The 12327-nt window shown below is 38.0% G+C and overlaps 2 protein-coding genes across 2 annotated transcripts; both read left to right on the forward strand.

Annotated features, from left to right (window-relative positions):
* The first annotated feature begins 1145 nt into the window (after positions 1-1145).
* Positions 1146-5149, forward strand: LOC114562507 (beta-2-glycoprotein 1). Its single transcript, XM_028588909.1, has 8 exons — positions 1146-1215; positions 1528-1707; positions 2118-2214; positions 2359-2435; positions 3430-3615; positions 3969-4148; positions 4424-4621; positions 5040-5149. Exons 1-8 carry the CDS (start codon positions 1146-1148, stop codon positions 5147-5149), a joined length of 1098 nt encoding a protein of 365 aa, XP_028444710.1.
* A 1399-nt stretch (positions 5150-6548) lies between these two features.
* LOC114548209 (beta-2-glycoprotein 1) lies at positions 6549-11893 on the forward strand. Its single transcript, XM_028568021.1, has 8 exons — positions 6549-6858; positions 6999-7175; positions 7803-7899; positions 8606-8682; positions 8997-9185; positions 10076-10255; positions 10820-11017; positions 11609-11893. The coding sequence occupies exons 1-8, from the start codon at positions 6777-6779 to the stop codon at positions 11671-11673; spliced, it is 1065 nt and encodes a 354-aa protein (XP_028423822.1). The 5' UTR covers positions 6549-6776; the 3' UTR covers positions 11674-11893.
* The last annotated feature ends 434 nt before the right edge of the window (positions 11894-12327 follow it).

Raw genomic sequence — 12327 nt, forward strand, 5'->3', positions numbered from 1 at the left:
GGAGGTGCAAAAGTCTAGTTTTCTCTCAGACCACTAGAATTACAATTTGCTGAAAGATTATTTTGCAATTTGTGCCCAACAAAGCCAAAAATTAAGAGTGCCTACCATATCTTTAAAAACAAGCAGATTCATTTCCTGCTTGACTAACAGCATAGTATTAGTTTCCATTTAAGCTCACAGTCTTTGTCTCTGATAATGTGCTTAATTAATTGTGATGATTGCTCTTAAAAGATATTTTATTGTATTTATGAATGTCTTCAACTGGATTCCTTTATTACACAAACTACTGCTGGTGTTTGCTTCAGCAGGGTTACATTTCTTCCCATTTAAACATTTACTAACAGGGAAGGTTCACCTGCTGTTTTGACTTGCTTGCTATCTCTAAAAAGTTTACTTAATTCCCCGAGGTTCAATGAGCAGCAGTGCAGCCTAAGAAAGAACAATACTAAAAGAGCTTTTAGCTGGCAGTCCCATGATGTATATCTTATTCAAATAATGTAGCATATCTGCAAAGCTGAATCCACCCATTAAGGACACACAATATTACTTCCTATCAACAAATCCTTTGACCTAGTTAGGTATTGCATCACTTCAGTGATTATGATTCAGGTCACAGAGTTTCTATTTTTTAACATGCACCTCTTAAATTTTCCTAACCTAACCAAAAAGCAAGTTTTGTTAACCCAAACTAGAGCACATACACAACATGGCCCTTTGTTAATTGGTTTTATTGCTGTAATGTTGTTTCTCTGCTTCATTAGAGCAAACAGCCATTGAACATTGTACTAACAAGGACAACACAGTAATGTTCATTGAAAATCTCTCTCTCTCTCTCGGTGTGTGTGTGTGTGTGTGTGTGTGTGTGTGTGTGTGTGTGTGTGTGTGTGTGTGTGTGTGTGTGTGTGTGTGTGTGTGTGTGTGAATATCAAGCTGCTGGCTCTAGTACAATATGAAGGATATTGATCAAGTTTTTGGTAAATATGCAGGAGTTAAGACCTTTGTGCTCGATCAATAGGAGCTTACATACACTGGCATCTGATTGGAGCAGGCTATTATCAGGGGGGCCTGTTTACCCAGCTGCCCTTATGTTGACTCCATCTCCACCCAGACGCAGGGGACACTGAGGAGACTTCACTCCTAAGAAGATGGCTTCAACGTTGACTTTGCTGGTCCTTTGCCAAGTAGCTTTATACACCACTGTAACATCCATTAAAGGTAAAATGGAGCAGGATAATTGCTTCATTTGTATTTGAGCATGAAATTACTATTTGGCTTTTTGGTAATGTACTGCAAGTACTCCTGTTTGACTTGCTATCACGGTCCTTTATGTATTCGCATTTTCTTATCTAGTGTACCTTTTGCACATGATTGATGGTGTTGCATCAAAAGTAAAGTGTGCACAACTTTCACAACATTCTAATCTACACAATGGATTATGAAGGAATGGCTAGTGTTGCTGTGTTGGGAACATTATTCTGTGAAATCTTCCCGTGTATTTGTCATATTATATTTCTTGTCTTTAACCAGTATGTGGCCGACCTCTTGTCACTGACGGGATTGACAAGTTGACCCTAAAACGTGTGTATGAGTTTGGAGAAGAGGTGACCCTCACATGTGGACAGGGGTACTTGCCTTCAACAGTGACCCCTCGAAGGATTACCTGCACCAACACAGGAGAATGGACACAGTCTGACCTAACATGCTCCCGTGAGTTTACTGGGGTGGGACTTTCACTCTACTACATTTTAAATAGTGTAGTTGGTGTCCCTTTTACTCAGAATGATGCAGAAGTGCAACACTAGAACTGCTTTCTTAAATTGTTACAACCATCCCAAAGTAGAAAGTATGAGCAAGATGGGAGTAAAAACAGGCTTATGTATTGTGCTCCTGCTGACCTTTCTTAAAAAAAATCATATAATGCCACATATATTCCAAAATACAGGAATATCAGTTTTCAAACACTGATATAGTCTGACCTTAAAAATATACCAATGACAAAAATAACACATTTTGGTGCTCCTAGAATATTTATATATACTATAATATTGTGAATTGTGAATAATGTGATTATAACCTACAAGAGATTTGGATTCAAAATTGTACCATCTTTTATACAGCTAAGATGTGCCCAATCCCTAGACCTCTGCAGCCATTAACAATGGGAAGGACAGAGGCTCCATTCAACAGTGTGCTTAACTACACATGTGATGACGGGTAAGGTTAAATGGTGATAAAAGGAAAAAGTCAAGTGTCAAAAAGTCACTTTAAAGTCACTTTATAGTCACTTCAAAGTTCCAAATAAATCATTACAAGGTGTGGTTACAATAATATATGTTAGAATAATGTGAACTTTGTCAGGTACGTCATGCAAGGAGCCAATGAGAGCCGGTGTTTACATGATGGCACCTGGAGTGATCCACCACCTCTCTGTAAAGGTACAGGAGGAAAATATACATAGTGGAAATGGTAACAAACTACACATTGTTCAATGGAGAGAAAACACAACTTCCAAAGACTAACATTTTTAACTAGGAAATACTTCTTCTATTTGTTTATTGATGCTTAATTTCTGTTACTATGTATACTTTATACTATGGTATAATAATAAGTTATTTTGACAAGACATTTGCCTTGTTCATTTTTGACAGTATGCACAACACTTTTATATAGATATGTAAAAGTGTAGAGTATATTTAAAGGTGGTTAACTCACTTTGTTCCTTAGAAGGTAGTATACATATCATTTTAAAGTATATTTATAATGTCATTAATGTGGATTTTGCATTCTTAAAGGTCCTATGACATGCTGCTTTTTGGATGCTTTTATATAGACCTTAGTGGTCTCCTAATACTGTATCTGAAGTCTCTTTTATATAGACCTTAGTGGTCCCCTAATACTGTATCTGAAGTCTCTTTTATATAGACCTTAGTGGTCCCCTAATACTGTATCTGAAGTCTCTTTCCTGAAATTCAGCCTTGGTGCAGAATTACAGCCACTAGAGCCAGTCCCACAATGAGCTTTCCTTAGTATGTGCCATTTCTGTGTCTGAAGCTATTGAGGAGGAGAGAGGGGGGGCAAGGTGAAGGGTGGGGGTGTGGCCTTGACCAACTGCCACTTTGCTCGTTTGAAAGCCATGATGTCTCTCTCTCATGGGTGGGCCAAATTCTCTGGGCGGGCAAAGCAGAGAATGGGGAGGTAACCTTTCTCCTTATGACCTCATAAGGAGCAAGATTCCAGATCGGCCCATCTGAGCTTTCATTTTCTCAAAGGCAGAGCAGGATACCCAGGGCTCGGTTTACACCTATCGCCATTTCTAGCCACTGGGGGACCATAGGCAGGATGGGGGAACTCATATTAATGTTAAAAAACCTCATAAAAGGGAGAGTTGATGTCAGTAAAACTCTAGCGTGATTGTTTTTCTTCTTCCAGCTGTGAACTGTCAGCTGCCCAAGCCACCTAGAGATGGAAGAATTACCCATGATAAGCCAGTTACTGGAAGCACCACCATGTATGGGCAAGGCTGGACATACGAGTGTAACCCGCCTAAGGCACCAAGTTATGAGAGGGGATCCTGCATGGCTGATGGAAGTGCAACTGAGCCACCGGTGTGCCAAGGTACGCAGACAAGTGTCAGTGTGAAAGTGTCATTGTTCTCCATATTCTTTAACCATGTCTTCCTTCTTTCTTGTTTGTAATGAACTTGCTGTACTTATATTATGTTTTATGTTTAGTAACCGAATAAACCTTCATTCATTCATTCATTCATTCATTCATTCCTCTTTCATCTATTTCTCGTCTTCGTGATTATGGGCCAAATCAAATCTATAGGATTTGCCACAATGAAACTAGCCTGCCTGCCTGCATTTGCATTTTTTCCAATGTTTTCTATAATGTCTTTTTTTAGACAGCATACCCTTTGCAATTTGTAACTACCACATAATACCTCTTTACATTTTTGATCATCCCAGAGGTGAGCTGCACCATCCCAACAGGCATACCAAATGGCTTCATCACCTTTGCTGTGAAGAGACAACATGGCTACAAGGAAAAGGTTAAGTACGCCTGCAATGAGCATTATATTCTGGATGGTGAGGCTGAGATACAGTGCCAAAACACGGGAAACTGGTCTTCCAAGCCAGTTTGCAGAGGTGAGTCATCAGATCTTAAAATCTGGTAAAAGTGCTAAATTTCTGTAATTATGTTCATATTGTTTCTGTGCATTATAAGCTGAGGGAGTCTCCAGCCCCCCAGTTCATTAAAAGAAACTAGAGCTAAACTCTTCTTAACTTTCAGCACTGCTTTCATGCAAACCTGGAAGTGGTAATTAAAATTAGCTTCAACCCGATACTAATGTTATAATCGACTGAGGGGATCTGCAATGTCTGCTGAAAACACGCTTTAATTGCTCTGTTTTTCCATCCAGCTCCATGTACAGTTGACATCAAAAGAGGCCGTATCTTCTACAATGCCAAGAAGATCTGGATTTCAGACCTGAAACCCAACAGAGTCCTCCATGGAGAACATGTTGTCTTCTATTGTCTGAACAGAGCTGAGAGGTGTGGCTACCCTGTGGCCAGCACTTGTAACGATGGAACCCTCCCCATCCCAGAGTGCTTTGAGGGTAAGTTCTTGTCAGCTGGATAAATCTAATTCAAACCTCTCTAGTTCCACCTGTTGAGGTTTGGATGCTCGACAGATAATTAAAAATACAACTGTATTCAATTGTATTTAGATTTAGGAACCATGAGCACTTAAGAAAATTCTTAGAAAAATTTAACTATGTTTATAGGCATGGGAAAGTATTTCTGTATATACGGTATAACAGCATACATTAGATAATAAAGGGTTCAGGATATTTGACTCAAAACTGAGTTTTGGCACAGCTTGTCCCTATCCCCATGTTTGCATAGTGGCAATGCAGTGCTCTTTCCCCCAAAACAATGTTACATAATGAGTCTCTCAGAGGCTTACAGATGGCTTTGAATAAGCCCCATGCAGCCATGCATTTTTATATCTGCCTTTCTTTTTCTTGCTTTTAGAACCAGGCAAGGTGGAGTATAACTTAAGGTCCAAAACCCTTCCATCAGAAATCGCAATGTGTGCTGCTTCCCCACCTGCAAGCCCCACAAGCCCTGCAAGACCTGCATAACTTTGCACAGAATGACCTGAAACATCATGTACACCTACATATGGATATGAATGAATATGTAACAGTACGGTTAAAGATAGAGGCCACTTATTTTATTTGACCTGTCAGTATCAGCTGATAATAAAGTAATTCTTAATAAAATAATGAAAATTGTGTTGGTTTGGTACCTTAGAGAGTCAATGACCAGATGAACCTGTGTAGTTTTCAATACTCTGATACATACATACCGAACACACATACTGAACATACTATACTGTACATGCCCCCGTACCCAGTACTGAGGTTACAATAAAAACTGAAGACCTGAACTACGTGGGTCCAAAATCTGACATCCTTTCACAGGAGATTCAATACCAATTCACACCTTATTCGTGTGAAAATTGTACGTGAATCTGATACCGCTCAAAACATCTATGTGACCTTAACCACTCTTATGTGATGTCACTGTGTGAACAACCCACAGAGGTGATTAGACCCATTATTCCCATCAGCCAGTATAACCGATGAAGCGATGAGTGGTGAAATGCCTTCAAGACAATGACACAAAATTACACAAGGGGTGAGACCATAAAAAGATCATGCTTGTATAGTTTTAACTTCATGCTTGTAAACAATAAAGTTTGTGTGCATGTGTGATTATAGCAACTGCCCTTGTAGATCTCAGCTCAGTTAAATTACAAATTAACAAAATGTTTTGTTATAGCGTTGGTAATGCTTTGCAGTGGAACAAATACACTTTAATTTGAAATAGTATATAGGTTTACTTCAAACTTTTAGAATTTGGACATTGATATCATCATCTGTAGCTACTCACTGAGAGAGGCATTACTTTTTTATTTTTTTTGTGGGCATTTTTGCCTTTAATAGACAGGGCAGCTGTAGACAGGAAAGGGGGGAAAGAAAGGGGAAGACATGCAGCAAATGGCCGCAGGTCGGACTTGAAACCTCATGCTGCTGCGTCAAGGACTGAGCCTCTGCATATGGAATTCCCCTCAACCAGCTGAGCTACCCAGGCGCCCTGAGAAGCATTATTTTTAATGGCATATCAACTTTTGTTTTACAGTAACTTAGACCTCACTAATTTCAGAGAATTTTAATCCAATATTTAATACAATAACCTTTTTGTTATCTCAATATTTGTAATGCTCTTCACCTTTGTAAGAGGCATTTTTGTTTATGGTGTTGCAAAGGGAACCAAAAATGGTGGGGTGAATGGAAATTTCTGGAAATACGGATTCTTACAACTCAATAACATGATGAATTTGTCAGCAATGGATTATCATTCCATTGTATTCTTTTAGCTTTCACGTGTCTCTGCTCTTTAAAGTGAAGTGAAGAAATGGCAAAATTGGGCCAAATGGGCTGGTGTTTCATAATATTGCAGCAACAAGGGGAAGTCCGCTGCTGGGGCGTTTCTTTTCCAGTAAAATGTTGTCTGTTATTGCAAAAAGCAAGCCAAAAAAAAGCAGAAAACGAAACAAGGATTGTTAATAATCAGTTACTTAATGCTGCTCTTATCTGTTTTTGTTTAGAGAAACACAAACAGCAGTGAAAGAGGGGACAGAGCGTCAGTATTTGAACCTGAGGAGAGGAAAGAACCGAGGAGCGTCTGACTTTTCTACAAAGGATGGAACGCATGCTTACTCTGTTTCTGCTATCTCCATTTGTTTTTTGTTTTTTTACCATTGTGACATCTGAACAAGACAATGGTAATTATTATTATTTCTTCCTTTTTCTTCCTCCATTTGGGATTTAGCAAAATGTCTTTTGTGGCTGGATTACGCAAATCTTAAATATTTTTTTCAAGCAATTTGAGAGTCTATATATCATTTTCTATTTGTCCTTGCAGTATGTTTTAGGCCTGAGCTGGCTGCCAACATTGAGTCAGATGGGCTCCAGAGGTACTTTGGCCCCGGTGAGGAGTTAGTGCTGTCCTGTAAACAGGGATACACCCCCGTGTCGGGCCCTCGGAAGATTGTCTGCGCTGCCAGTGGAAAATGGACGACAACTAAATTCATGTGCATACGTGGGTCTCCATTATTCTAGGGAGAATTTAGGGTCTTGTGACAGGTCGCCTTGTACTGCAAACTTAACAGTAATCTTGAAAACAAACATTACTTAAGGAAACTTTTACTTTTTATATTACAGTACGTCATAGCTGTATAGGAAAGTGTAATTTTACCTGCAATCATTCATTGATTATTCCTGATATCCTTGATCATTTTCCAATCTTACTATAAATGAAGACTTATTTTTGATGTGGCATAGACAAATGCAATGGTTTTGTAGATTCTGAAAAGAATATTTATTGAACATGTACGGTAAAGCAATGTGAACCATTTCCAACAGATTTTGATTACTATACTTTAATTCATACTATTATTTGTACTATGAATAGATAGATAAGCACATGTTGCTTATTTTACAAATATTCTGTATGTTTCTCTGTTATGCTGCATATAAATATATGTATCCAGGACTAAAGAGTAAGTTATTAGTAATCTGTTTATTGGCCAAATAAATAACAGAGAAGATGCGATTACGACAGGTACAGCAAACATCTCTTTCTACGTTTTCATTATAAATAACAGAACAACTAAATAGCAAAAGCTTTCATTTACACATGTTCTCTGTACTGTATTCTCCACTACAGCAAAAAGGTGTCCCTATCCTGAGCCATTGCCTAACGGAGAGCTGGACTATGAGGATGTTGTGTTCCAGAGTACGATCAACTATACTTGTGATTATGGGTAAAGCAAGAACATCTTGTTGAAATTCATTGTTTGACATGTGTAATTTGCTCTCTCGGACCCTTGCTGTCCCTAATACACTGGGGGATTTTTGAAAATGCAAATGATGAACCTCTGATCAGGCAAACAGTTCAATCTGGCAGACAGTAAAGCATGTTAGGTAAAATGTAGGCTACTTGCATCATCCTGTTAGTGGATATGAAAGTTCTGAAAACAAAATCATAATCTTCATTAACAGTTAAGTCCATAACATATCAGCAGGGCAAACAGTGGTTTGTGCAAGTAAGGATCTTCTGCCATTTAAAGTGCAAGCATTTTAATACATTTTATTTAATATCTATGTAATCTGTTTTACCAACGGTGGCAAGTGTACACATAGTGTAATTCCAATCAACTGCCAATACCTTTGAGTTCTCATGGTCCCACTTTTGCATTTATGCAGTTTGACTATTTAAGCATCAGCGTACACAACAAACGGAGCTATCTCCTGAAAACACATGTTTTAGGTGTTTTATATGTGTAGGTAAGGTGACCAATAAACCAAATTATTTTGTATTTTGTGATTTGACCATTATTTTAAGATTCCTCTTATCATTCAATACTTGGCTTCAAATGCCTTTAATATGATTTAGATCAACCATAATGTGTAATGTCTATGTATTTGCAATCTAAGCACAAACTGACTGAATGATATGGCTCTGCACAGGTACACCTTGACTGGAGACAGCACTGCTGTGTGCCTTGCTAATGGAACATGGAGCACATCAGTACCGGAGTGCATTCGTATGTAATTACCTATATCCTTCCACAAGACCAGGAAAATAAATAAGAAATCATAAACATACAGTTGCTCTTTACTTAATTTTCTGTGGTCTTTTTTTCAAATTATGTCCATCAACTTGATATTAGGCCTGTGAAAACACATTTGTGTTTGTTATCTAGAAATGTACCACAACTACGCTATCACTCAATATTCCCAGCAGCTATAAAGGCAAAATAATACACACATACTAACAGACAATAGACAAAAACTGACACATACAGTACAAGCAATAATTGTGTATATAAATTGGCATATTATGTCTCTTCTCTCGTAGCTGTGTCCTGTGGTCTCGCTCCAATCCCACAGTTTGGGATGATAATTTACGACAAGACGGTTAGAGGGAATACAATTTCTTATGGTGTCGGAGGGACGTACAAGTGTCTGCCTCCATACGTAGTTATTGGCAACGCAAGAGCAGAGTGCACTGTCAGTGGCAACTGGACCAAGACACCTGAATGTCGAGGTATAAAGGTTTGAAAAACAGGAGTTGCTGTAATAATACCAAGAGGAGTTATTGTGGCATTGCAAGAAGTATTTATTGATCACAACCAATTACTTCAAAGTGTTACTGTAGGATAAGCCAAACAACCTGTTAGTATTCTAGTACTGTTGCAACTGTACTGTTGTGACATTTCTGATCGTCAAACTTCTTTACAAAACTGAGGTTCAAAGTTTATTCTTGATCTTAATATCAGCTGATGAGAAAACAGTCTCACCATAAGGTCCACCTATGTATAGTTTGATGTGTATTATGTTTTTCTGAACCACCATATATAGAAGGAGTCTACGATGATCACAGAATAATACATTAAACAGAACTGTTCCTACTGTATTTGATTCCACCCCTCTGTTCAGAGTAAAACAAAATAATTTCAATAATTTAAGTAATTACTGACTCAGAGATATGACGGCTAGTGGCTTTTCTGCTGCTAGATATTATTAGAAAAGTTATAATGTTAGGTTCAATGAATTCAATAATTGGATAAAATAAATATTTTATTAATGGGGGATCAGACACAGTGTGAAGTCTCTATCATGTATAGAGAAAAAAAAAACGTCTGCAAAACAGTTTGGGAGGATATGGGGGGTTTTCTCAACACTATTGGAAAGTAAAACACTCCAGTTAGAAGGGCATAATTAAAAAACAGTGGGATTTGAAAAGGACAACACACTAATTAACAAAATTAGACAAAATTGTCCCACATTCGGTCTTCACCATCTCCAACTTGCAACCCCAACTGGCAACAGTTAGTAAAGAAAATATGAAACCATATAGTGACAGACAATATGATGTCTAGCCATTTTCATTAGTACAGTCTCTCTAATGAATGGACAAAATTGTTCCCTTTACAGTGGTGACCTGCCCTCCACCGGAGAACATTGACAAAGGCTACATGTCAAGCAACGACCAGAAAGACTATGACTACATGGAAACGATCAAATATGGCTGCAATGGAGACTATGTACTTGAAGGAAGCTTCCAGATTGTTTGTCAGCACAATGGAAATTGGTCTGAGAAGCCATCCTGCAAAGGTAGGGCCAAAACCAATATTACAGTTGTTTTACATTACAAATTAGGTGATAGCTGTCTTTCTTGGGTCATCCTGTGGGGCAAGGACTTGAAACCTACTTGTAGCTGTTTTGAGAGTTTAGCTTGTATAGAAAAGTGTGGCATAAGAAAGTTTGTTCATGTGTTTCCTAGTTTGGATTTATGGATTTCTGTTCCCACTGGACATTTGTTAGTGATAATTCTATCCCAGCCTAATTCCATTATTCTTTAAATACAATAGGAAATGCTTTTTAATGTTGAAATGCTTATTTGAAGACCTCTGCATTTAAATGAAACTGTCAGATGCCAACTAATATAAACTTCTCCAAATTCCCTCAGCTGTTATATGGGAACAACAGGTTTCACATTTAAATATCAGCCCCTACTAATGTTTTTAAATATTACTTCTTAAATGACAAGATCATTTTGATAGGTGAATATAATGCAGCCAACCCCTCTCAATTTCCTGTGTAGCGACACAAAAACAGTACAACCACCACTACAGTATATATCCAGTATAATGTTTTTCTTCTCCCTGTGACTTACAGCTCCTTGCAGTGTTGGCATACATAAAGCAAGGATATTATACAAAGGACAAAAAATCTGGATCGAAGACCTACGTCCTAACAGAGTCTTGCACAAAGAAATTGTCTCAGTCTACTGCATGGACAAGGCCAGGAACTGTGGTTATGCAGTGCAAACCCAGTGCACCGATGGAAAACTCAAAATCCCTGAATGCTTTGAGGGTAAGGAATATTTCATGAACAAGCACAATGTGTCACAAAAAGGAGCCCAATAGCCAAAACACTAGATAGGCTTTCTTTTATTCTATTTTATTTAATTCGTTGTTTTTGTATATTTGTCATTTTACTATCACTCACAGCAGCGCCAGCTTTGAAGTGTCAGCTGTAAAATTAAAGTTATTAATTGCTTATTCTTAACTGTCAAATTTTAATGACTTTAAAGGGACTGTTTAAAGGGACATAAAATATATCCACTGTCAGAACAGCTGGAGCAGTATATGATCCAGGTGTTTTATTTTCCTTTGGGTTCAAAAGTATTTGCCCTCACTAGCTCATATTTCCTTCAATTTGTTTCAGAAATGACAGTAGTTACTCTAGCATAAGTCAAGCACTGTTAACACAGTTTCTGTTGTTTTCAGCAACAGCAACAACAAAAAAATGTCAATGCAGTTGACCACAGTTTATTCTCTAGATATGTTACTTAGATTTTAAAAGAGAAACACTTATTAAGAATATGTTCCTTTATTATATTATGTGTAAGCATTCTAACCTGTTCTCTGTATTTGTGTGTGTATGTGTGTTTCTCTTTTCTAGAGCCCAGCTTTCTGGATTATAAAGTTAATTCAAGTTTACTTCCATCAGAAATCACACAGTGCTGAAACAGCTGGAGACCCCTTCTTTGATTATTATTAAAATGTGTTGGTGTGTTCTGGTTGTCATTGTGTTTTTCTCTGTATCTCTGTTCAGTCTTCTTTAACTTGAAATAAATAACCACTAGATTTGTAGGAACCAAACACTGAGACAAAGAAGAACAAAACTCTATTTCTTAAAGCTATAACACGTAACTTTTTTAATATTAATTAAATGTTTGTTTTTTAATCCTCTGTGTCCTCCTTGGTTACTAGCAACTGTGTGTGTGTGTGTGTGTGTGTGTGTGTGTGGGTGGGTGGGGGCATGATCACAGCCTCATTTGGATGCAACGACAGTGTTGTTGTCATTACTTAGAATTCCTCATGGGTGCCTTCGGTGATGGTGCACCACCCCCACCCCTCCTTAATGCAGTTGCTAGTAGCACATCATTTAGGTAGTAAATTAAATAGCAATAATTTCTACTCCTAATACGTTACAAAACCCATTACTAACCTGTTCAAGAGCAGTAAGGCGACATCCATGTCTGACCTCAGTCCCTTTTCTGTTTTCAGCGCTCTCCGAATATCCGTGTTTGTCTTTGCAGTCGGTCACTTTCTTTTTGGAATTTTAGACCTTCTGCTGAACGTGTAGGTCTTTTTTCAGCAGTACAAACACTGACTGAG

This window comes from Perca flavescens, chromosome 2 (genome assembly GCF_004354835.1).
Source record: "Perca flavescens isolate YP-PL-M2 chromosome 2, PFLA_1.0, whole genome shotgun sequence".
Lineage (NCBI taxonomy): Eukaryota > Metazoa > Chordata > Actinopteri > Perciformes > Percidae > Perca > Perca flavescens.